We start from the raw sequence: 26,986 nt of genomic DNA on the forward strand, positions 1-26,986 counted from the left end.
GAATGGGAGGCAGATCTTTTAGTTATCAGGCTCCTCTCCTGTGGAACCAACTACCAGTTTTAGTCTGTGAGGCAGACACCCTGTCCACTTTTAAGGCTAGGCTTAAAACTTTCCTTTTTGATAACGCTTATAGTTAGAGTGGCTCAGGTTATCCTGAGCTATCTCTATAGTTATGCTGCTATAGGCTTAGACTGCTGGAGGACATAGGGACCCCTTTTCATCATTCTGCTTCATTCTCTCTCTGTTCTCCTATTCTGCAGAATCTGTTAGTTCAATCTCTAACCTTCTGCTCTCTCTGCTTTTCCTCAGAGTAGCTTTGCCTCGTCTGTTCCTGTTTGGCTGTGACGTCATCCTGGAAAGAAACATCAGCTGTGCTGCTTCCATCAACACCCTTGTTTATAGATGTTGGAGATCGGCCTGTTTTCCAGTGTGGTCCTGTTTCTCTGACCGTGACTGAGTGGATGTGCTCTCTTCGTCCTCTGCCATGGGAGCTGGCTCGGAGCTCGTCTGCCTGGCTGTGTGTTTCCTGGACGGGGCCGCCTTTTACAGCTGCTTTTTGTATCTCTGCTTCTGTCTCCTTGAACCTCAGTCGGCCTCGGCAGATGGCCGCTCACACTGAGCCTGGTTCTGCTGGAGCTGTCTTCCTGTTAAAAGGGAGTTTTTCCGCTCCACTGTCGCTACAAGCATGCTTAGTGTGAGGGATTGTATTTGAGTCAATGAGTCAATGCAATCAACTGGTTTTCCTTAGATAGAAAACTTTGTATCAATTTGACTGGATGATCTGGTTGAACTGTAAAGTGCCTTGAGATGACATGTGTTGTGAATTTGGCGCTACATAAATAAACTGAATTGAATTGAATTGAAATTGAAAATTACTTACTTCTTGGTGTTTTTTAAGCGTATGGCGATCTGACCTTAAATTTTTTATTTTTTTTTGTAAATGACTAAAGGGAAACACGCACGGTGAGGTGGTTTAATGTCTATTTTTCATAAAAAAAAACTAAAGGGATAAACTCAAATCTGATGTCTTGCACGTGCGAATTGACTATAGATATGCTGGTCTTTACGCGGTACGCTGATCTGACAGAACACCAGCAGAGGAAATGCCTGATCAGTTGGGTTTGCCATGTCAGAACTTATTGAAGAAATGGGTTTCCATCTCCTCTTTAGTGCATTTACTCTTTTAAAAAGTCAGTAATTGTCTCAAGATATCTGAATTTTGTTGTTTCCATCAAGCTCTTCTAATGCAATAAATCAAAATGCAGATAAAAGAAGAAAAAAAAATGTTTTTTTTGGACACGTCTTTGGTCTGGATTTCACGTTTTCTTTATCTTATGATTCTGGCCTATTTGTCTGCTACACACCTCATCGCCTGACTTCATATACTGCTTTCAGGCTGGCAACAGTGCCAGATTATCGAAAGCCAGTTTCCAGTGTTGCTTTCTTGCCTGCCTGTTCTTGACCCTTTTTTGGATATTATCCCAGACTATGGACGTCCACCTTGTTTCTGACACTTGCTACAGTAAGTTCTGGATCTGTCTGTCTCAATCAGATTCCCCATGTTCGACCTCGATTTTGCAACCTGACAACCAATTCAAGCACAACCCTCAAATTCTGTCACTTATATCTGCTTCCATGGCTTTGACCAAGTTTCTTTGTCCTGTTTACTAGATTTTTGCCGGCCTCCTGGAGGTTTATCCTTGTATTTTCCGTCTGTGGATCTCCTGAATAAAACATCCTGTCAGTTCCATAGTGACGTCACTATGGAGCCAAAATGTAAAATCCCACACTCTCTCAAATTCTGAGAGGGTTTGTTGTTTCATTTTTTAACCTAAGATTGTCCACAAGTTCCTGTCCATCTGCTAGCCCTGTCTCATTATTCAGAGGTCCCTGATCCTGCTGCTGGTGACTTCCTACCGTTCTACAATCACAGTTTCAATAAATCTTTAAATGTCAATCAGTTGTTTAAGGATGAACTTTTAAGTCATCACTGCACCCTGTTACAACTCAAGGATCATTTTCCCCTTGGCTCCCCTTGGAAAAAGTATTTCCGCAAAGCATTTTGCAAGTAGGGAAATTATTTATGGAGCAGGTTTTGTTCCAATATTCGTGCCAACAAAGACAACCTTTTCTTAAATGAACATTTAAAAAGAAATTAACCCAGCGATGAAACTTAATAATTTTTTATTTATTTTAGAAGTCAAGACAATGGCTGTTTCTTAGTTAACAAGAACGCAAGTATTGACTTGCTTTCTGGTGACATCACCACAAGCTCGGCTCATTTAGAGCTGCGTTTTATCTCCTGTTATTGATAGTCTCTAGATAATAATAAATTCTGACTTTTTTCATTTAGTCAACTTTTTTTAAATTATCACTAATGGGCCATATAGTGATGCTTAAAAGTATAATGTTGTTGTGTCAAATTAACTTAATACCCTGAGCTCTGTGTGCGCTAACCTGGAAGCTGCTGCTGCCGCAGTGCATGCTGGGACCGCTGTAATCTCAAGAAAGGACAAGTCTGCTCTGATGCATGCTGGGTAAATAGGGAGGGACCAGAACAACATCCAGGGAGGGAACTTTGTCAGTTTTCTGTATTCTTGTTCTTGTGAATTTGAACAGTACTAGGACTGAGGCTGATGACGTTTCACAAAAACGCACAAGTACACAGATTGAGAAACGGCCAATGTGATGTGGAAAAGGCTTTTCAAAAAGAATTTAATTAATAAAACCTAATCCTAAAAAATTTAATTTGAGAAAAAGCCTAAAATAATAAATATATGTATATTAACCTTTTTTCTTTTTTTTAAAGAAATCATAATGAAAATTGAAAAAAAACCTTAAAAGTGAACAAGAAAACAGCAAAGATAGTCTCAAAACTTTTTTATTAAAATGTTTTTCAAAGTTTCATTTCTTTTGTTTATTTTAATTTACAAAACGCATTGTCTTTGTTTTGTTTTACTTCCATTTGCAAAACGTGTGCTTTGCTTGCAGCAACATGGAACGAAAGTCTCTCCGTAAACAGAACATAACGTTTTCTCTCTCATCTCTCTTTTCACTTGATCCTTCTATCTTGCCTTATTAATGTTGGCTTTTTGAAATAAAACCCTGATACCTTCACTAACCAGTCGTATTCATACTGCTATTTGGTTGTAAAGAATTTTATTGAAGGGTATCAAGCTAAAAGGGGTATTATGAGAAAATCACTCCAAACTTGTCTGATTGTTACAAACCAGACATGTATTATTTTGGTTTATGACGATGAAACACATTGAGCACTGTCATCTACCAATTTTGCTGCATCCAAATAGTGCTTAACGTGTTCCTCTGAACATTGAGTTAAGATTATCGTGCCTCTTACAGGGGATTAATTACCTTTGCTGCTTCACACGGGCCTCTATTCTGGCAGCGACGTCATTGCACAGTTTGGTGACAGACTCCTCCTGTGGCGTGGTCAGGCCGCTGTCATCCTGCGGCGTCTCAGAACAGGAGAAATGGCTGCTCTGAGCACGGCCTACGGCTGCATAATGCACCATGTTGTCCTCTGTACAAAGGGGTAGAAAGCAGGTTTTCTTCTCTACGGCAATCCGATGCCCCAGAGCCGCATGCGGCTCTTTAATGCCCCCCCTTGCAACTTTATGGAGCTTTTTCAAAGTCGTATGAAAGATTATATGGAAGATTAGCGTCATAGCGCTGCACCTCGTTGCAGCGGCGCGGTACCAGGCAGGTGGCTGCTGTAAACAAAGTGGTGGGTGTGTCTCAGACCATGGATCCCAAAAAAAAGGAAGATAGCTGATGGGAACAGAGGATTCAGAGAAGAATGGAGCTAATCATTTGCTCTCATTACCAATCAGGAAGGATTGCCTGCATGTTTGCTTTGGAATGAGGGGTTGTCAAATAATAAAGAGTCACTAGGAAAGGCATTTCCAGGGAAGACTAAATCTGCAGCCCACCCCCAAGCCGGGAGGGAGAGAAAAAGTGAGATTGCAAAACTTCTGGATAAATTAGAGGAGAGCAAAGATAGATTTAAGAAGTAGATTGCATCTCCAAACTCCACTACTGCTGCTGGTTTGGTTGCAAACATAGAAAACTGTTCATAGATCCAACAGGTAGCGCTCTGATGCAGGGAACTTTCTTCCATTTTTGCCCCCGAATCCTCAAAATAAAAATGACAGATTTCTTTCTTATGTTTCTATAATTTCATCAATGCAAAAAAATTGAATACTTAAATATTGTAATGGAAATTAAACTTAAAGCACCAAATATGTTCCAGCGGAATCACAGTATATGACATTTGCTCTAGAAAAAACATTTGATCATGAATTATTTTTATATATTTAGGCCCATGTAGTTCTTATTTATAGTGGGCTAAGACACTTATAGCCCATGCTGCCATACAAGGCTAATAGAAGACTTACATTTTTGCGGCTCCAGACAGATGTGTTTGGGTTATGAGGGGGAATTTATCATTAGGCAATACTAGGCCTAGGGCCCCAGGTTCCTGGGGGCCCCATAAAACTCTGTTTACATGCATAGTTCATACAACTTTTCCTTATTTGTGCAAAGTAATTATGTTTTTGATAAAAAGAAATCATTTGTCTAAAAAGCCATCCAAAGGAGTATAATATTAAGTGTGTCTCAGCCCCCCCCCCTTCAATGTCCACCATATTGGATCAGTCCATTTGCTGCACATGTTCAGAAAGGTCCAAACAGGCAGCAGCAAACCATTTGAAAACAAACGATGCAAAGAGCAGTGTTGCCAACTTAGCGCTTTAGTTGCTATATTTAGTGACTTTTCAGACCCCTCTAGCACTTTGATTTCTAAAAAGCTCCTAGCGCCAAATCTAGCAACTTTTTTCTGCTACTGGAGACTTTGGAGACAACATCTAAAAGCAGCGAACTCTGCTCTCCAGAGCAAGTAGATTGGTAACCCCGCCTCCTGCTCTCCTCTATCTTGTCTGCTGTCATGATTCATGCAGCTATTATTTCATCCAAATTAAAAATGGAGAACAGAGAAGCAGATCATGGCTTGTCTACAGTGAAAAGAAGGACTGGGTTATTTACTTTGGCCTTTTTGGAAACACAGGAAGGAGCAATCAGCTAAGTGAGCTTAGTGCTTGGAAAAAATCTTTCATTCCTTTAGAGACAGCATGAAAAGTCAGCCGAGTACAAAACATAGAGAGGAAAACAAGAAGAAAAGGGACAAGAAGAGAGGGACACAACCTAGAACAGATAATGGATGTCTATTCTATTAACATTTCTCGAACTGTAGAATGGGTCTGTTTTATGTGTCATCTTCTCAGTTCAGAGGACCCCCTGCCTGTCTTTGCATAAGGCATCAAATTTCCTAAATCCGTCCCTGTGGGTTGCCGACCCCTGATCTGTGTTGTACAAGAGTGCAGCCACAGCTATGGGCTTAGGGTGGGAGGGGGATACAGTCCCTTAGCTGAATGTGAACCTGTTGGTTGAACTGCAGCAGCTTACCTGAGACCAGGCTGTGGCTGAGCGTGCGGGAGCTCATCTCATTGTTAAACTTGTGCTGCGCTGAGCAGAGGTTGCACAAGTATTTGCCTATCCTAGACCTCTCCGTGATGAAGGTGTATTTCTTCCGGCTGCCGCGGCACTCTATTATAAATTTCCTTTTCTGTGGATCCATAAAAAAGCAGCTTTAAGAACATGAACACACACACGGGGAGAATAACATGAGGGACTCTCTCACGTTAGAGGAGATGGTAGCAGTCTCCCTCCAGTAGAAACTCTGAGCGGTGGACCTGCAGCCATCTTTAACCTCATAAACCATGACACCTTTGGCACAAACCCCAAGAACGATCTCCCCGTCCGGCTTCTTCTCCCGTATCACGCGGTGGAAGAAGACTCCGTATTCAGGCAGCTGCTGACAAACCTGCAGATTTTCAGAGAACAGGTCAGGGAGGCATGGTGGGGGGGACGGCGTGGCCGGTTTCCAGCTTCTCCCACCTTTAGAAACTCAACCTCAGATTCATCTGCGGTCATCTGGGCGTTGGTGGCATGAAGCTTGAGCAGCTCGGCCTGAATGTACGGCAAGGCACGTTTCTCCATCACGCTTTTGGAGACATACTGATCCGGTCGGTAGTAGTTTCTACCGAACACCTAGGCACAGCAGAGAACAGGCTTTAACTACACCATACATCATCAATTTATGCATACTGCACAAACGAAGCACATTTTTATGATGAAAAGGCATTTTAATAGAGAATCATTAGAGGATAGTGTTGGAAAAATGTAAATGTCATCATTTTATTTGTACGAAGTTACAGCCATTTGCCCTGCTAGGAATGTTGTGCTGTTTTAACTTCAAATAGGGAGAGTAAATGCTTCTGCAGGTGACTGATCATCACCCGCATTAAAACTGCACAAGGAACTGTCATGCTTTATCATATGTAAACCCATCCTGACAACTTCTGACCCATCCTGTTACTCCTTTGAAGGCTGATATTAAAGGCAGGGGACAGAGAGGTCCCAGCAGGATGGAACACATACATTCAGGGAGTGAAAATTCTCCATCTGGGGTCTACTCTCCTCTTCTGCAGAAAAGTAAATTGTCTATTGTGTTGGTTTATTTCTAGGACAATAAGGGGTTATTATCATTTTACCCCAACAGATAGCTAAGCACTTAGGAGGTGAGATTTTGCCACCAATTGCAGCTCACTGTGATCAGTTATATTTTATTGGGAAACATGAGATGTCAGCAATGTCAGGATTATCCTTATTGATGATGTGTGAGTCTGTTGAATCCTTATATTTCCTACTTGTTACGTGTCAGAACTAATGTTTTTTCCACGTAGTTTATGTATTCAGGACTGTTCCTCTGTCAGGATAAAATTCTTCATTCTGCTTGTGGCAGAATGAAGAATTTTTGGGAATGGAATGAGAGCGGAGTCCTGCATCTAATAACATAGTGTGATTTTTTTATAAGGCTGGAGCCATGGATGTCTCCTCTCTGCTGAAATGATGTGATGATGTTGCAGACTCTAACTGGGATTCAGGGCTACTTCAAAGAGATGTGAGCCCCGGTTGGTAAGTGCTGTCTTCTGTAACGCTACGTTCAGACCGCATGCTGCAGAAGCAGCTGGTTTACATGCAAAGTCAATTGTTGACGCATATCAAGGCGCAGCAAAAGGTCCTGCAGCGCGTTTTGAGCAGCTGAGGCACTTCAGAAGCAGCAGACGGAAATATGCGCCACATCAACCAATCAGAGAAGCTGATCTGGGAGCTGGCAGGGAGACAGACACAGCACTGCTGATGCAGGGCGCTATGATCACGCCTCTAAAACTGTTTATTAACGCCTAAATTAACTTAAAATGTAGAAACCTGCTGGCAGAATATGTTCGATTTTATTATCCTGGTACCTGCAGTTTGTAGCACAGACCTGAAAAACGCTAACATCTACATCCAGCCGCCACCAACAGTAGAGGAAAACCCCCAAGAGGCGAGCGGGCCTGAGGCAGCTGCTGCTGGGGATTCCCAGTGACAGCGCACCACCGGTATGTGGGGGTCTGAGCGGCTCCCACAGAGAAATAATCTTTGAAGGCAGGATGGTAATCTGGAGGAACTGACTGCACAGACCATGTTTTCAGGAGGACTTTCTCACTTCAACATAGATTCTAACTACTTTTTACCCGCTGATCACAGCAAATATAGCAAAGCTGCTCTCTGGCATTGAACACAGGAGCAGCAGAAGCAGCAGAAGCATCTGGACACACTTTATAGGACGTCTGACCTTAATGTGGATCAGAAATGAAGCAGTAGAAGCTTTTTTTTTTATAACTCTAAGCAACTTCTCTGGTCGGAGTAAGATTACAATTTCTTCAGTTTATAATTTTTCAAGAAAAAGTTGCTGGTGTGGACTTTAGTTTTTAGAAAGTATTTCTGAATCTATTTGCATCCTTCCTCAGATACAACCTCAGGCATGAAGTCTCCATACTCTGTCTGCAGGGCCAGACCTCCCAGGTACAGAGCGGTCTCCTCATGGCAGGACAGTCGGTCTTCTAAGAGGTCCCTCCTGAGCTGCAGGTAATACTGGTGACGGGTCTGTTTGTGCCTAATGGAGGAGACCATCCGTATTCAGTTAGACAGAAATAGAGGAAATGTTCAGTGTTTCTTTTGTTCTCTCTGTCTGTAACATACGACAGAGTATTAGGGCCAGGCTAGAGAATTTTTTTCAATTACAAGAATAAAGTCAGAACATTATACGAATAATGTCAGGATCCGGTTCTTGTGTTCGTCTGTTTTTCTTGTCTTTTGTGTTTCTCCCTTCCACCACCAGGAGGCGCCTGGCTCCGGTTCGCCTCCTCACACACCTGCAAGCTGTTGCCTCATCACCGGACTGCTCTTAAGCTGCTGGTTGCCACTACTTCGACGCCAGAGTGTTTGGGGTACTCTAGCCAAGCCTTGTTTATGCTGAGTCTAATCTGAGTTTTGCATTTTTGAGTTTTTGTCCTCTAGTCAAGCTGAGATCACATAGAGTTTTACTGAGCGCTTGTTTCTCTCTGAGACTAAACCTTGTTTGTTCTTTGCCTTTGGGCAGGAAGCCTTCCTGCAAACTGGACCTTTTTGGACCGCCTTCTCCCAAGTGGGATCAACTGAGTCTTACACTGAGCGACGGATTCCAAACAGGAGGTTTGGATCCAGCCACCTTTGAGCACACTGAGATCTCTCTGAGTAATGAAGTCATCTTCACCACGACCCGTTCAAGTACCACAGGAAAACTGAGTTGCAACCAGCGGCTACAAACAACATATCCTCTCCTTCAAGATTGACAACTCCAATTCCCCACTGAGCCTGAATCTAACAGTCTGTCTTCCCCTCGTCTTTCAGTTTCCCGGCCGAGCAGAGTTCGGAGGAACTTTGCACCGAACTCTAAATACCTTTCAATAAAACCCGTTCAAACTTTTACTCTGTGTCTCTCTGTTTGGCTTCACTGCATATGGGTCCGAGCTTTAGATAAAATCATGAAAAATTATATTGAAAAATTACAAGAGTGAAGTAATCATACCACCACCCGTTTCAGAAAGAAAGCTTCGAATTCAAAGTCATTTGCACAATTGTTTCAAAGTTCTGATACCGATAATAATTTAATGTTTCATTTTCCTTACTATTCTTAATATTAATATGCTTAAGTATAAAAATTCAAAAGATGCGCAACATTCCCCATTTTAGGGAAGAGATTTTTGAGAGTTGTCATAAAATACTTTATTCTCATGATGTAATGACTTTATTGTCGGAAATTTATGACTATTCTAGTAATGTTATGTCTTTATTCTCGTAATATTACAACTTTATACGTCTTTATTCTCATAATATTACAACTTTATAATGTAACAACAATTTTCTTACAATGCTATGACTCTATTGTCATATAAAAAAATAAGCAAAAAAATCTGTAGCCTGCCCCAATACTCCTTCGTAGTAACATGATCACCTATAACAAGGATAAGAATATTGCTAAATTAATTCCTGATCATTAGACAATGTGTGCAGTACTGACTGTATCGACTGAACAAGAGAAATCCATTTTTGGAAAGCAAATAAAAAAAGGACTTACAAGAGAAGAGAGATGTTGTTCACAAAGAATTTGATCCTGAAGAAAAGGACAAAAGTCGTGGTAGGCACTTTCTTCCAGCTATCTGGAGCCACTTTAGAAATCTTGGTGTCATTATCAACGAAGAAAAACTCATTATCTAACCAGAGAACAGAGACGTTTGGTGAGCTGCTTCATGTGGAAAGGCCCATCCAGCAGGTGGTCACCCCCAAACCAATCACCTTACCGTCAATATACGCAAGGCCGAAGTAGAAATGCTCAACAAGGTTAGAATGAGCCACGATCATGTCAAAGACGTCTCCTGCTCTGGTTTTAACTTCACATTTCACCAGGATGCTTTGGCCGTTTGGCATCACCACACTGAGCTCTCTGTTGGTGGCTGGAGATTTCCCTTTCCTCGTCTGCAAAAGGAAGAATAAACTTCATGTTCCTATCGCAAAGGGGGAAAAAAGTGTTTGAACTTACCAGGATGGATCCAGGCAGCTCCAAGACGACCAGGGGTTCCTCTAAACCTCGGATAAACTCAGGACCTGTGTCCTACAGAACACGGGGGAAGCTATTAAAGGACACATGGATGTTATTTAAATTAAAGTGTATGAAGAGGGTCTCACCTTCACCTTCTTGTCATTTAAACTGATCGTGGACTCAAACTGGGAGAGAGATCTGGCGCTGCTGGTTCGATTGCCATCCAGGTACGGACTGCAGGGCGTACGGTTCAGATGCTGCCAGCTGGAATAACTTTCTCTGAGTCGACCACCTGAGGAAATCCTGGGGGAAGAGAGTTTTTCCATCTCAGTCTGATTGGAGGAAAGATCTGTTCCTTGTTAGATAACAGCCGATGGCTTAAAGGGGCAAAATGACTAAACTCAGTGTCTAAATTTGAATATAGCAGCAAATTACTAAAACTTCCATCCATCAATTTTCTTCAGCTTTCGGGTGCAGAGGCAGCAGTCTAAGCAGAGATGCCCAGACTTCCTGATCCACACACCTCCTCCAGCTGCTATTGGGGACCCCGAGGCGACACAAGGCCAGCCAGACACATAGTCCCTCCAGCGGGTCCTGGGCCTTCCTCCCAATAGGACATGCCTGCATCACCTCCACAGTGAGGCGACCAGGAGGCCTTCGGAACAGATGCCTGAGCCAACTTAGCTGGCTCCTTTCAATGTGGAGGAGCAACAACTCTACTCCGAGCTCCTCCTGGGTAACTGAGCTCCTCACCTGATCTTAAGGCTGGTTTATACTCAGGAACCAGGTCATCTGCATATGTGTCACAGTGAACACAAATTTGACACACTGCTGCGGGACGATAACCAGCCCTTTAAAGAGTGCGCCAAGCCACCAAATGAAGGAAAATAATTTCAGCTGCTTACATTGTAGGTTTTTGAAAGCTGATTCCTTCCCGCTATCATGCAACCCCAACCCCTTTACAGGGTAAAAGAAGATCTCGCTTATTGAGCCAGGCCAACAATTCCCTTTAACGACCCCCCCCCCCCCTTACATAGACAGGTATGGCGCATTGCAGGCTAACAAGCTAAGCGGCAGACCCGTTCATCCGCTTTAATTTGTATGTTTTCTTAGCCAAAACAAGGCTTTTTTTGCGCTGCTGTATAAAACCTGGAACTCAACACTATTTCTGTCATTTTTTATTGAAAAAGCTTCCTTGATGGAAAGAGAAACATCTTCAAACTTGGAAACAAAGTCCAGTGGATTGTTGTTTTTTTTTTTACTTTTTTGGAATGATTATGACCTGGATGACTGAGAGTCTTCACCAGCAAATCTCCTTTAATGGTTGAAAATATAAGCATTTTTTAATGTTTGTTCTTTTTACTTTATTAAACCATTATTTTGAATATACAAAAATAACTGAGTGGCTTAATTTTGTAGAAGTAACTACTAAATATGTAACTAATTAATGTTTTCTATGTAGGTCCCCAACACTGCTGCCAAAACAGCCAGAAATTAAATATATCATCGTTCTCAAATGGCTCTAATTACTACGGAAGAGGATTAGGGCCACTGGGAAAAAAAAGGAAAAAGTTAACTGATTTTTACATTTTATTTCAGTATAGTATGGGAAAAAAAGTCAGAATTCTGACTTTATTCACAGAATTCTGACTTTTTTCTCAATTCTGAATTTAATCTCAAAATTCTGACTTTTTCTCAGAATTCTGACTTCAATCTCAGAATTGTGGATCTTAATGTAGATGGTCACCATGAAGGTAGAGATGTGGGAGCTCTCAGCTTCACTGACAAAGATGTGAGTTGTTTGAGGTGGCCAGTGACACATTGGTGGAGAATGATGGAATTAGGCAACTTTTTATGTGCCCAAGGGGTCCCCTCATTAATGGAGGAGCAGAAGGTCATTAAAACAAGAGAGCTAGTCTCTAAAACATGGCTATGGCTATGGCTTGATGCTAACATGTTTGTTATCTGTCAGAATTCAGTCAGAATTCTGAGATTAAAGGAGAAATTCTGAAAAAAAAGTTAGAATTCTGAAAAAAAAAGTCAGAATTCTGACTTTTTTCCCATATTAAACTGAAATAAAATGTAAAAATCACTTAACTTTTTTTTTCCAGTGGCCCTAATCCTCTTCTGTAAATTACACCTGAAGGTGAAAACGGATTTCTTGAATGCAAAGAGTAGATTCTGTAGAATCTCTGATTTTATACCTCGGAGTGTTTTTAACTGTGAAAAATACAGTATATTATGGACGTGTATGCAGGGTTATTACAGTTGACTAAAATGAAGTCAATAAACTGTTTACGGTTTAAAAAATGTACTAAAATATACTGAGATTATCGAAGTTTCCCCTTTGTTTCAGTTCTAATACTATTTCAAGACTCATTAGCTGATGGGAAATCATTTTGTTTTTTTTCTTCAACACTCACTTAAAATCAACTGTAATCAAATAATTTTTTAAAAATAGTTTTCTGTGTGATTTATATATATATATATATATATATATATATATATATATATACACTATATTGCCAAAAGTATTTGCTCACCTGCCTTGACTCACATATGAGCTTAAGTGACATCCCGTTCCTAATCCATAGGGTTCAATATGACGTCGGTCCACCCTTTGCAGCTAGAACAGCTTCAACTCTTCTGGGAAGGCTGTCCACAAGGTTTAGGAGTGTGTTTATGGGAATTTTTGACCATTCTTCCAGAAGCGCATTTGTGAGGTCGCACACTGATGTTGGACGAGAAGGCCTGGCTCTCAGTCTCCGCTCTAATTCATCCCAAAGGTGTTCTATCGGGTTGAGGTCAGGACTCTGTGCAGGCCAGTCAAGTTCATCCACACCAGACTCTGTCATCCATGTCTTTATGGACCTTGCTTTGTGCACTGGTGCACAGTCATGTTGGAAGAGGAAGGGGCCAGCTCCAAACTGTTCCCACAAAGTTGGGAGCATGGAATTGTCCAAAATGTCTTGGTATGCTGAAGCATTCAGAGTTCCTTTCACTGGAACTAAGGGGCCAAGCCCAGCTCCTGAAAAACAACCTCACACCATAATCCCCCCTCCACCAAACTTTACACTTGGCACAATGCAGTCAGACAAGTACCGTTCTCCTGGCAACCGCCAAACCCAGACCCGTCCATCAGATTGCCAGATGGAGAAGCGCGATTCGTCACTCCAGAGAACGCGTCTCCACTGCTCTAGAGTCCAGTGGCGGCGTGCTTTACACCACCGCATCCGACGCTTTGCATTGCACTTGGTTATGTATGGCTTGGATGCAGCTGCTCGACCATGGAAACCCATTCCATGAAGCTCTCTGCGCACTGTTCTTGAGCTAATCTGAAGGCCACATGAAGTTTGGAGGTCTGTAGTGATTGACTCTGCAGAAAGTTGGCGACCTCTTCGCACTATGCGCGTCAGCATCCGCTGACCCCGCTCCGTCAGTTTACGTGGCCTACCACTTCGTGGCTGAGTTGCTGTCGTTCCCAAACACTTCCATTTTCTTATAATACAGCTGACAGTTGACTGTGGAATATTTAGGAGCGAGGAAATTTCACGACTGGATTTGTTGCACAGGTGGCATCCTATCACAGTTCCACGCTGGAATTCACTGAGCTCCTGAGAGCGACCCATTCTTTCACAAATGTTTGTAAAAACAGTCTGCATGCCTAGGTGCTTGAATTTATACACCTGTGGCCATGGAAGTGATTGGAACACCTGATTCCAATAATTTGGATGGGTGAGCAAATACTTTTGGCAATATAGTGTATATATATATATATATATATATATATATATATATATATATATATATATATATATATATATATTATTAATACGACAATTTTAATCCTGTGGCTAAAATATGAAAAATGAAAAAACTAGAACTAAACTTTACCCCAGCGTCCCATAAACAAGACGAATAAAAACTAGCAAACCAATTCAAATAACTAATTTAGAGAAGAATTTTGAATGTTTGAACTCAATGAAATTAAACTATAATGTAAAGTCTGAAACCTTTTTTCTTACCCTGTACAATCAGCTGGATAAGATGTTCCTGAAAAAGTTCTGTGGATCTTCTTTTTTAGAGTCCATGTTGAGTTACTGAAAGAACCTCCTGGGAAACAGACAGATCAGTTAGTCCTTTGCCAATTTTGTACATAGAACATTAAACTTTGCGTCTGTGTTACAAATAAAGAACATTAAAAAATATATAGATTTTCAAATAATAAATGTATTGGAGCTTTTTTTTGCTGACAGACATTGTGGTAATGACGCCGCTTCCATGTCTGACTTTACCGTCATTAACGATGTCACTACCTGATCCGTACCATCAGCTCATTTGCATTCCCAGAAATACATCCGGTGTTCTGTCTGACCAGCATACCCATAGTCTTGCGTGCGCAAGACGTCATATTTATATTTATCCCTTTAGTTTTGTGAGAAAACTAGACTTTAAACTACCTCAGCAGGCATCTATTAGTCATGTACAAAAGAAACCATTTAAGGTCAGATCGCCATACACTTCAAAAAACGCCAAAAAGTTATTAAATCGTTTTTTTGTACATTACTAAAGGAATACACATCTGTTGAGGTAGTTTAAAGTCTATTCTTCGTACATAACTAAAGGGATAAACTAAGGGAATAAACGGGTATCGAGTATATATGCTGGTCTGATCGGGTATGCACATCTGACAGAACACCGGGTCGTCATCGATTTTATTTTGTAACAAAGACTTAAATTACATTTAAAATATATGCTGATCAGCATTAACATTACATTGCATTAAACAACCCCCCTTTCAGAGACATAGACAGGTATGGGGCATTGCAGGCTAATGCAAAAGAAGCAAATGACCCCCCATCCCTAAGTGGCAGACCCGTTCATCCGCTTCCTCTGAGCTCTTGCAGCGGTGAGGATTTGTTTGTCTTTGAGTGCTGCAGAGTAAAACTCTGAGCAAGACGGTTCATAACTGAGGCTGACAATAAGTTCAGCTTTAATTAATTCAGTGGATCATTTGTTCAGTCCATTAGCAGAAGTTCTTGGAGAAGGAACATTAAAAAAAAAGAAAAGAAAAGAAATTATAATAAATCTATCTACCTATCAATCCATCCATAGTGCAAAGAACTTATTTCTAAAGCAGAAAGATTGAATAATAAAAAGTTTCTGGATTTCAGGTGCTTTAATCCATTTCTGGACTAACCCCCCTGAACCACACCATGGGGAGCCAATGGTTTCCCACTGGAGCTGATATCACAAGAAACTAACCAGTTGGAGCTGATCTGAAACTGGAATCATATCTAAAGGAGGGGTTACCGTGAGTGTCAGTTAGTAAATTACTGTTAAAAGGATTACTGTTGTAATTTTGTTGACATTTCATGGCTAATATGTGAACAATTAAAGTGTGAAATTAGGTGGCACACTGATGCTACATTCAGACCGCAAGCAGCAGAGGCAGAAGAAGCAGCTAGTTTGCATGCAAAGTCTATGGTTGATGTGACGCACTTCATGAATTGGAAAAACGTAACTTTAGCTGCTGGATGCGCCACATCCACCAATCAGAGAAGCTGATCTGGGAGCTGGCAGGGAGACGGACACAGCACTGCTGATGCAGAGCGCTATCACTCCTCTGAAACAGTTTATTAAAGCCTAAATTAACTTAAAAAGTAGAAAAATATGTTTGATTTTATTATCCTGGTGCCTGCAGTGTGGATTTTGTACATAAAAAAAACGCTAACATCTACATCCAGCCGCCACCAACAGTAGGGGAAAACCCCCAATAGGCGAGCGGGCCTGAGGCAGCCGCTGCTGGGGATTCCCAGTGACAGCGCAACACCGGTATGTGGGGGTCTGAGCGGCTCCCACAGAGAAATAATCTTTGAAGGCAGGATGGTAATCTGGATGAACTGACTGCACAGACCATGTTTTCAGGAGGACTGTCTCACTTAGAAACATATAGACATTTTTTTTTTAAGTTTTTTTACAGCACTCTCTGGCTCTTTTTTTTTTTTTGGACAGTAGGCTGACAGGAAAGAGGGTATTAGAGAGGGGGAGAGGCATGCGGCAAAGGATCAAGGTCAGATTCGAACCCAGGTCGGCCCCGTCAAGGACTAAGGCCATACATGGGTTTAGTGCGCTAACCACTGCGCCACCAAAGCACGCTTCTAAAAGTATATTAAAACTACTTTCTAACCACTGATCACAGCTAATTTAGCTGCCATTGTTCCAGGCAAAGAAGGGATAAGGGTAGCTCCGCCCAACGCGCATCAGAACCACTTTCCAGCGCGCAGCCAGAGCAGCAAAGATGCTTCAGCCACGCGTCAGAACTACCTACAACTCTTTGGTTTAGAGGCGACCTGCTTCTCTCAGAGGAAGTGAATCACGTCCACATGGAAACATAAATCACCTGGTAGGGCTGGCCCTATCCCTGGCCCCCCATCTAGCTACACCCCTAACAATTGTGATGTAATTTGTTTTTAGGAAGAAGTTTTAGAGGTTAATGTGGACAGAAAGGATCCTGCTGTGAATGTCTGTGTTGCCTTTGCTTTGTGGAGATAATTACTGGGATCTCACTGCGTTAAACTGGTCCCTGTGACCTTAAATTGGTCAGGGAAAAGCTTACAGCAGACTTACTTTGAGCTTGGTAAACATATCAAGGTTCTATTAATCATTGCGTCTTTTAACGAGAAAGCCAATAAGCGTGTTCCTGAGAAAAGTCAAGCTGCATCAAAGTTCAGCTCAAACAAATGGGATCAGTTTCTTACTGTGTAATCTGTCCCTGACCATCTGACTGCGGTCTGTCAGCTGGGATCCGTTTTCAGCCATGGACACGTGGTCGGCCTGTAGAGACAGCACTCAATCAGACCAGCAGGGGACTGGTCCTACACAGCTTCTTTTAATGTTGAGGGATGAGTGCTGCTCACAGAGTTTCTGTAGACGTCCTCTACCAGCTGCCTGATGAGGCGCTCTGGGGACGGCAGCGCAGACGTCTTATGATGAAACTCACAGGTCTCCAGCACCGTCAGCAGGTCGCTCCTCCTCACCGCCATGTCCTCACACATGCTCAGCAGCAAACCCTCCAGCTCTGCGCTGATCTGGACGAGCTGAGGAGACGCAGAGCAAACGGAGAGACGTTAAACCGTACGGACGGAAATTGGTTCCATTATTGATGCCAGCAAAAAAAAATAATTTATAAATAAAATAAAAAACAACAGATTTTGTAAATAGAAATAAAAAAAAAAAACAGATTTTGTAAATATAAAAAAAACTGTTTTTTTTAAATAGGAATAAAAAAAAACACATTTTGTTTAAAAATCAAATTTTGAAATAAAAAAAATGATCCCAATGTTTTGTAAATGGAAATGTTGTAAAGATTGCAATCCATACATTACTTTTTTTATTTATTACAAAAAAAGAGGTTTAGAGAGTAAATTTGCTGTTTTCTCAGAATTTTTTTTTTTTAAATGATGATTTTTTTTTTTCTCCATAGGTTATTTTTTTCCTAATTGCATTTTTCACATTTTTCCCCTCCAGATTTTCTCTTTTTTTTCTCAGATTAATTCTTTACAAACTTAATTTTCCAGATCACAAAATGTCTGAAATAGCGTTGAGTTCCAGGTTTTATCCAGTACTCCAACAAAGCCTTGTTTTTGTTTAGAAAACATGCAAATTGAAATAGATGAACGGGTCCCCCTCTTTGGAATGGGGGTTGATTGGCTTCTTCGTTAGCCTGCAATAACCTTCCAGCTATCATTGCAACCCCCATCCCTTTAAAATATAATATTTGAAAAGAAATATGTATACTCTAAAATCCTTTTATTATGAAGTTCACTTCCTGGTTTGCATATTTTTTTTAAACTGCCATTGATAAACTTTTTTTCCCCTTTGCTGCAATAATGGAACAAAATTTACTCAATAAATGTTGAGGGCAAAGAAAACAGTGATCAGATGAAGGAAACCAGGAAATTACCTGATTTTGAGGTAGGCGATAATCAGCACACCAGTATAGAGTCATTCCCAGTGAGTACACGACCACCTGAGGATCAAAACACAAACACTTTCTGAGATTTAAATCCAAATCTAAAAGCCATGTGGAGCTAATTTTCACAAGAGATTTTCTTTAACATTGACAGCCATTCAGATATTCTCAGTGTTTGTCAGAACTCAGAACAGAAGGATCCAGCAATTTGAGGCGGACAAAACTGTTTGATTTTTCAGAACGTTTTATTAACAACAGGATCGGGGGGACAATGGCTACGTTTACATGGACACAACTAATCGGATTGAAGGCCTGATCAGATCAAAAAGGTTTCATGCAAACATGTCAGACTGAAGATTCTAATCCGATTCGGTCCGATCGGATCTAAATTTAATTCCGAAAAAGAGAGGTGGTTTTTGCCGATCGCCATTCTGATTGGCGTCCATGTAAACACCCATTCGGATCTTAAGAGTAAAATAATCTTCACTGCGCATGTGTGCGACGTCAGCGTGACGTTTTTCCGCCTTGTCAACAACAGGAAACCACCGGTCGCTCTCGCTCTTGTTGTGAACAACATGGCGGGAGGAGTCTAGGAACGCCGACTTATACACTCAAGTTCATTTAAAGCTGCAGGAAGCAGGAATTTATCCTCCTCCTCTTCCTCTTCTTCCTCTCCACAGCCCACTCGCTCTCCCACGCCGGTTCAATCGCTCATTCTCTACATTTTCTCTCGGACATTTCGCTGCCAAGTGCTTTTTTCCTCCTCTCTCCTTTTTTCTTTCCGCTCGCTCCGAGCGCATCGTTTGTCAGGCCTCCCAAAAACCAGACGCAGACAGAACTGCCAAGTTTGGCAGGAAGTTCTGCGCATGCTTAAAAGATTTAATCTGATCCAACGCTTGGTACATGTATACACACGTCATGATCGGATCATTTTAATTTAGTGTCCATGTAAACGGAGATTTTGAATTTCCGATCAACCAAGGTTTGGATCGGATCAGGGAAATTTTGCGCATGTAAACGTAGCTAGTGTTGACGTGTAAGACAGGAACCTCTGCGGGTGGAGACAGCAGGTTAGTGACCGTGTCTTTCTGGAAGTGGATGATCACAAACAAGTGAGTCACTAACCTGGTCTTCTACAGGTGCTGGTCATAAAATTAGAATATCATGAAAAAGTAGATTGATTTCAGTAATTCCATTTAAAAAGTGAAACTTGTATATTATATTCATACATTACATACAAACTCATATATTTCAGATGTTTATTTTGTTTAATTTTGATGATTACAAATGACAACAAATGAAAATCTCAAATTCATCATATCAGAAAATTAGAATATTGTGAAAAGGTTCAAAATTGATGGCCCCTGGTACCACACTCTAATCAGCTAATTAACTCAAACCACCTGCAAAAGCCTTTAAATGGTCTCTCAGTCTAGTTCTATAGGCTACACAATCATGGGGAAGACTGCTGACTTGACAGTTGTCCAAAAGACGACCATCGACACCTTGCACAAGGAGGGCAAGACACAAAAGGTCATCGCTAAAGAGGCTGGCTGTTCACAGAGCTCAGTGTCCAAGCACATTAATAGAGAGGCGAAGGGAAGGAAAAGATGTGGTCGAAAAAAGTGTACAAGCAAGAGAGATAACCGCACCCTGGAGAGGATTGTGAAACAAAACCCATTCAAAAATGTGGGGGAGATTCACAAAGAGTGGACTGCAGCTGGAGTGAGTGCTTCAAGAACCACCACACACAGACGTATGAAAGACATGGGTTTCTGCTGTCGCATTCCTTGTGTCAAGCCACTCTTGAACCACAGACAGCGTCAGAAGCGTCTTGCCTGGGCTAAAGAGAAACAGGACTGGACTGCTGGTGAGTGGTCCAAAGTCATGTTCTCTGATGAAAGTAAATTTTGCATTTCCTTTGGAAATCAAGGTCCCAGAGTCTGGAGGAAAAGAAGAGAGGCACTTCATCCACGTTGCTTGAAGTCCAGTGTAAAGTTTCCACAGTCAGTGATGGTTTGGGGTGCCATGTCATCTGCTGGTGTTGGTCCATTGTGTTTTCTGAGGTCCAGGGTCAACGCAGCCACATACCAGGAAGTTTTAGAGCACTTCATGCTTCCTGCAGCTGACCAACTTTTTGGAGATGCAGATTTCATTTTCCAACAGGACTTGGCACCTGCACACAGTGCCAAAGCTACCAGTACCTGGTTGAAGGACCATGGTATCCCTGTTCTTAATTGGCCAGCAAACTCTCCTGACCTTAACCCCATAGAAAATCTATGGGGTATTGTGAAGAAGAAGATGCAATACACCAGACCCAACAATTCAGAAGAGCTAAAAGCCACTATTAGAGCAACCTGGGCTATCATAACACCTGAGCAGTGCCACAGACTGATCGACTCCATGCCACGCCGCATTGCTGCAGTAATACAGGCCAAAGGAGGCCCAACTAAATACTGAGTGCTGTACATGCTCATACTTTTCATGTTCATACTTTTCAGTTGGCCAACATTTCTATAAATCCTTTGTTTTTATTGGTCTTCAGTAATATTCTAATTTTCTGATATGATGAATTTGAGATTTTCATTTGTTGTCATTTGTAATCATCAAAATTAAACAAAATAAACATTTGAAATATATGAGTTTGTATGTAATGTATGAATATAATATACAAGTTTCACTTTTTAAATGGAATTACTGAAATCAATCTACTTTTTCATGATATTCTAATTTTATGACCAGCACCTGTAGTTCAATCTGAGTCCAGAGGTAGAGGATTGTTCTGGCCAGCTGGCTGCCAACGCGACGCAATGGCTGCCGTACAGCGAGTCTCAGACACAGGTGTATTGGAGGTCAGAGGACAGGCAGTAGATCAGAATGAAGCAGACAGATGTAGGCAGCATAATCCAGAGGGCGGAGCCAAAGCTGATGTCAGAGATGTGGTCAGTTGTTATAGTCAGGAGGTCGGAGATCCAGAGAGGCGCGAAGGAGAATCCAAGACAGAGTCAAGTAACAGTTCTAGGTTCCGCACACAATGGTGCTGACAGCCTCAGCGGTCGGGAAATGGTTCCGGTCAGTACACAAGCAGGCAGAGGTAAGGCAGAAGTCAAAAGACAGATCAGGTAAACAGATCGCACAGGAAGAGGCATGCAGGCTAATAGGTCGAGAGGCAGAACAGGTGAGGATCACGCAGTCAGAAAACAGTCTCACCACGCAGCTCGAAATAATCTGGCACTGATGACTGGTCTGAAGGCTGGTTAAATAGAGGCTAATGCATGTCAATCAGATAAGCAGTTAATGACAACTGGGCGGGGCTAAGCAGGTGTATGAAATGAGTGACCAGATTCTCAGACCAGACATTAGAGTCAAGATCATGACAGAACTTCCTTTTGAAAGCATATGTTTCCTCCACCATTAGTTCACTGTTACACCCGCTGGCAAATTCCAGTAAGCCTACACTGGGGCAGACTTGCTATTTAAGGCCTGAATGATCCACTCGCCCTACCCATTACATGGTTTGAGATGGCCCTTAATGTGGGGGACCCTCCACGGGAATGCAAGAACAGAGGGATAGCGTTCAGGGGGCGGTTTGGGATTCAGCTGCAGAATGATCAAAAGGGAAAACTAGAGGATGGGGAAGGGACCGAAGACATTGGATGATCGATATGCAATGGAAAAACATCATCTAAAGACAACATATGAAAAAATACAGCAAATATGAAATTAATGCAGAGAATGCTAAAAGGAAATAACATAAACACCAATGAATCTGAACAGCAAACGGGATAACAGAATCAAGGCATAACTGAACACTTTAACAGAACCAAGATGTCAAGAAAAGCAGATCATGACAGATGTTGCAGGTGTTGATGTTGTAGAGGTCTGTCCTACATCCAATCTGGAGAAGCCTCTGACTGAGAAAAATGTTGAGATGGTCACTGTTGTCCATAATCTTCTTCATCTTCAAAAAATCATCTTCAGAAAGGTTAGCTGGAAGAACTTTTGAACAGGAGTTGTGTTTGTTTTTTTGGACACTCTAAAATACTATGGTTACGTTAATCTGCACCAATAGATATGAAAGTGCGCAGCGGCACCATTACTCTGAGCTACAGGCAGGGTTTCCTGCCTGGTTACACGTGTCCAAAGCTTCAGGTGCGCTCTGAGGTCATAGAGATAAAGTTTCTCATGAGCGGAAAAATCCGAAATGCGTTTCTGTTTCTCCTTGTTTCTGTCACTAGACTATGTCAATTTACTAGTCTGCTGTCTCAGCGGGATACCACGCAATAGCCTGCTTGACGTTGCCATGACAACGTAACTTTGACGAACTTGAGTGGATCAGTCCTCAAAAAAATTTAATCAAAATCCAAATTAAAAAATGCTAAATAATTTTCCAAAAATATTCATAAGAGATTTAAAAATTGTGCAAAGTAATTTTAATACACTTTTTTAAAATCTCCCTCTTGCCACTAGGGGGTGTACACATGATCCAAATTAGCCAATAAGCTGTCAGTCTGGGTTGCTGCTGCTGCTACTTTTAGACTTTTAGATGGGAAATAAGGAGAAGATGATGAGAAAAAGAGAGCAGAGAAAGTGTGGACTGCTGGAAGAACTGTGGTGAACTGGTGAAAGAAAAATGAAATGGCATGCTCAAAGATGACCCTGCACATTTAGAGGATGTTTGGCTCAACCTGCTGCTGTGAAGCAGGATTCTCCACCATGAACAGAATCAAAAATAAATATGGATCCAGGCTCAGAATGAGCTTCTTGATATGTGCTTGAGAATGGCTTAGTCTCCATTCAAACCAGGTTTAAAGCCTTGCAGGGCAGCATAAAGGGCTGGTTATCCCCCTGCAGTGTATCGCAGTGAGCTTTTAACAGGTGTGACACTGACACAGACATTTTTGATTTATGCCCAATAAGCGTGGTCTGCACGATGTTATGCCACACCACAACACCAGAGGGACAATCAGGAACTAGCTGTGGGTGTAGATACGGCCGAGGCGGTGAGGAAGTGGGGGCAAGTTTGTTCGACAATGGAGGGACATGAGGGCGAAAACTAGAGGGGATCCAGGTTGAAAAAGGGTCCCAGCGTTCTCATGCACCTCGCGCTTCTAGCTGCTACAAACAAATACATACAAACAAAACAAGCCTCTAAGGTACCAAACAGTTAACATGCATAGTGTAGAGCGGAGGTAGAATTGAACAATCAGAGGCCTCCTGTCTGCGGTAACCCACAATTTTGGAGAGGTGCAGCAGAGTGTCTGCGGAACAGGCAGGGACGTCTCTGCGTTCCATGTGACACACATGCAGAAGACTTGGTTTCGGAGTATAAATCAGCCTAAAGCCCACTGCTCTCATTTAGCCATAAAAAAAAAAGAAATGATCAGTTCAGGTGTTTTATAAAATATGTGACTCAGGAAATTGTCTATATATACCAAACTGAACGATTGTTGTTCTCTACTTCAAATAAAACTTTTAAATTAGATTTTAAAACAAAAAAAAATTATATTTATTTTTATATTTTTTTAGTGCTGTCAAAATTATCGCGTTATTATCGCGTTAACACGAGGCCATTTTAATGGCGATAATTTTTTTAACGTGAGATTAACGCTATGTGGTTTTATGGTACAATTTTCCAAGTACATCCCGCTGCAGCCTGCGAGAAGGCGGGGCTATTTTCCCCCAGTCTATGCATTTTCCATAGGCTTCGAGAGCGGAGCTCCTCAAGGAAAAAAGACGCTCATACACTGGGTAGCGCTAGTGCCTTTTCTTTAAGCCCCACCACCAACAAACAAGTTGTGTCATGATGGGTTCACTAAAAGCGACCCAAGAATGCAGAACACCACTGACGGACACAGGGATGAAAGTTTAACAAGTTTATTTAAGCACAAGCACACAGATTGTACTGGTTCGGGGCCTGGATACTGGTTCACCGGAGTCTGCGTGAGAGACAGTACAGTTAGGGATGCCAACAGAGGTTTGATTTCCTGAAGTTCGCTGATTGTACCTTGAGGGTTCTTGAGGTTAGCTTTGGGAGAGTCTCTGTTGGATCTGGAGAAGAGTTCTTCAGCAGAGTCCGTTTGCTGCTTCAGCGTCTTACGTCTACAATGAACAGACCTTGGCTTTGGGGATTCCCAGCTCTAGTCCAGAGCTGCTTGAAGGTTCTCTGAGAGTTCTTCAGGTTTGGCTCTTAGGGTCGGCTCGGCAGGTTAGCTCTTCCTGAGCTTTCACTGAGGAGACACAGGTTTCCTAGAAGACAGAGACAATGGTTAGAATCCAAGCTGGATTCATAAGTCATAGAGTTTACACTGAGGATCTAGGCTTAAGCGCTGACCAACTGGAACAACACTGCGGCGTTGAGGCAAGGTCTGAAGACAGCTTAAGTAGTGGATCCTCTGATGATCTTGATGAGCTGCAGCTGAGCAGGAGGCTCCCTCAGAGGATCCACGGCGGACTCTGCTGGAGAAAGGTGGAATTTCTCCAGCTCCCAACAGTACCCCCCCCTCAACGACCGCCCCTTGGCGGTCCGGAAGAGGTTGATGGGCAGGAACGCTCGTACTCCTCGATAAGGGCAGGATCGAGGATGTACGAGCCCGGAACCCACTGGCGATCCTCCGGTCCGTAGCCCTCCCAGTCGACGAGGTACTGCCATCCGCGACCTCGTCGACGGGAGTCCACAATGCGACGGACAGTGAAGGCCGGATGACCATCAACCTCCAGGGCGGGTGGTGGGGAGTCGGACGGTGGGCACAGAGGGCTCGAAGAGACAGGCTTGACTTGAGACACGTGGAAGGTAGGGTGGATTCGGAGGGACTGAGGTAATTGGAGACGGACGGCAGAGGGGTTGATGACTCGAGTGATCTTGTAGGGCCCGATGAACCTAGGAGAGATCCCCTTGAGGGGGATGTCTCGAGTGGACAGCCATACCTCCTGGCCCTCAGTGTACTCGGGGGCGGGACGTCTCCTGGCGTCGGCGAAGCGTTTTATGGACTCAGATGACTGGTTGAGGGTGGCGATGGTTTCCCTCCAGATTCTTTGGCAACGGCGGATGTGTTGGTTTACGGACTGGACCGAAATCTCTCTCTCGTCTGCGGGGAAAAGAGGTGGTTGATAGCCGAGACTAACCTGAAACGGGGATTGTCCGGTGGATGCAGATCTGAGGGAGTTATGTGCGTATTCTATCCAGGGGAGAAATTGGCTCCAGTCCACGGGATTGTTCGAAGTGAGGCAGCGAAGGGTTGATTCCAACTGCTGGTTCATTCTCTCAGTCTGACCATTAGATTGAGGGTGGTAACCAGAGGTGAGAGAGGGTTTGCAGCCGAGAGCAGAACAGAAAGCCTTCCAGACCTGGGAAATGAACTGTGGACCCCTGTCCGAGAGGATCTCTTGGGGAATGCCGTGTAAACGGAAAACATGCTTGATGAGGAGCTGGGCAGTCTGGAAGGCCGTGGGAAGTTTTCTAAGGGGAATAAGATGGAAAGATTTCGAGAAACGGTCAACAATGGTGAATATGGTGGACATACCTCGAGAGACGGGGAGACCGGTGATGAAATCAATGGCGATATGAGACCAAGGGCGCGAGGGAACAGGAAGCGGCTGAAGCAGGCCAGAAGGAGGTTGGTGTGAGGCTTTGTTACGGGCGCATGTGGGGCAAGCCAACACATACTCCTTAACGTCCCTATGGAGAGTGGGCCACCAAAAGCGTCTTGAGATGAGGGCTACAGTTCTGCTGACTCCTGGATGAGCAGAGAACTTGGCGGCATGCATCCAATGGATGAGACGGGACCTGACGGAAGATGGAACATAGGTTCGGTTAGTGGGACCGTTACCTGGATCGGGTTCAGTGGCCAGGGCTGAGTTGATGAGGTCAGTTATTTCCCAGTTGACCACCCCCACTGTGCAGGAAGCCGGAAGAACAGGTTCAGGTGTCTCGGGATGATCGACGGAGTAGAGACGAGAGAGAGAATCGGGTTTGACATTCTTGGATCCGGGTCTGTAGGAGATGATTAGATTGAACCGAGAGAAGAAAATTGACCACCTGGATTGGCGGGGATTGGCTTGCTTGGTTGACTGGATATAAGCCAGGTTCTTGTGGTCAGTCCAGACTAGAACCGGATGCTCAGCTCCTTCCAGCCAATGTCTCCATTCTTCCAACGCCAGTTTAATGGCCAGAAGCTCTCGGTCACCCACATCATCATTTTGCTCTGCGGAAGAAAGTCTACGGGAGAAGAATGCACAAGGGTGGATCTTTTGATCGGAGTCTAGTCTCTGGGATAGGACTGCTCCAACTCCAGAATCTGAAGCATCCACCTCGAGAATAAATTGCTTCGCTGGATCAGGTTGTATAAGTACTGGTGCTTTGGAAAACAAAGATTTTAGTTTGTCAAACGCAGCCTGAGCCTCAGGAGTCCACTGAAAGATGCGTTTGACAGAGGTCAGAGAAGTTAATGGAAGGGCGGTCTGGCTGTAATTTCTGATGAACCGACGATAAAAGTTTGCAAAACCAAGAAATCTTTGTAGCTGTTTGCGGTTCTCTGGAACTGGCCAGTCTAAAACTGCCTTTATCTTGTCCTCAGATGGTTTTACCTGGCCGCCCTCGAGCACAAACCCCAAAAAGGTGACTGAAGGCTGGTGAAATTCGCACTTCTCGGCTTTCACGAACAGCTTGTTCTCCAGTAGTCTCTGCAAAACAAGGCGGACATGTTACTTGTGTTCATCAAGGTTCTTGGAGTAAATGAGTATGTCGTCAATGTACACGAAAACAAATACATTTAGAAAGTCTCTGAGAACATCATTCACGAGGGCCTGGAAGCAGGCTGGAGCGTTAGTTAGACCAAAGGGCATTACCAAATATTCAAATTGGCCCAAGGGTGTTTTGAAGGCTGTTTTCCATTCATCCCCTTCTCGGATCCTAAGGAGATGATATGCGTTCCTTAAATCCAGTTTCGAAAACACCGTGGCTCCCTGTA

The 26,986-nt window shown here is 42.9% G+C and overlaps 1 protein-coding gene across 1 annotated transcript in view; it reads right to left on the minus strand.

Moving 5' to 3' along the window:
• The window catches only part of frmpd2 (FERM and PDZ domain containing 2), a 104,040-nt gene that overhangs the window by 42,998 nt on the left and 34,056 nt on the right, over nucleotides 1–26,986 (minus strand). The window contains exons 4-16 of the mRNA XM_038267183.1: nucleotides 18,009–18,074; nucleotides 16,963–17,142; nucleotides 16,804–16,879; nucleotides 14,068–14,155; nucleotides 10,189–10,345; nucleotides 10,043–10,114; nucleotides 9,804–9,978; nucleotides 9,581–9,716; nucleotides 7,939–8,077; nucleotides 5,974–6,126; nucleotides 5,717–5,899; nucleotides 5,482–5,641; nucleotides 3,373–3,541 (exon numbers count right to left, since the gene is read on the minus strand). Coding sequence (XP_038123111.1) covers nucleotides 3,373–3,541; nucleotides 5,482–5,641; nucleotides 5,717–5,899; nucleotides 5,974–6,126; nucleotides 7,939–8,077; nucleotides 9,581–9,716; nucleotides 9,804–9,978; nucleotides 10,043–10,114; nucleotides 10,189–10,345; nucleotides 14,068–14,155; nucleotides 16,804–16,879; nucleotides 16,963–17,142; nucleotides 18,009–18,074 — 1,754 coding nt within the window. The remainder of the gene's footprint in view (nucleotides 1–3,372; nucleotides 3,542–5,481; nucleotides 5,642–5,716; nucleotides 5,900–5,973; nucleotides 6,127–7,938; nucleotides 8,078–9,580; nucleotides 9,717–9,803; nucleotides 9,979–10,042; nucleotides 10,115–10,188; nucleotides 10,346–14,067; nucleotides 14,156–16,803; nucleotides 16,880–16,962; nucleotides 17,143–18,008; nucleotides 18,075–26,986) is intronic.

The sequence above is a fragment of the Cyprinodon tularosa genome, unplaced genomic scaffold (genome assembly GCF_016077235.1).
Source record: "Cyprinodon tularosa strain WSP-4 unplaced genomic scaffold, ASM1607723v1 ctg664, whole genome shotgun sequence".
Classification (NCBI taxonomy): domain Eukaryota; kingdom Metazoa; phylum Chordata; class Actinopteri; order Cyprinodontiformes; family Cyprinodontidae; genus Cyprinodon; species Cyprinodon tularosa.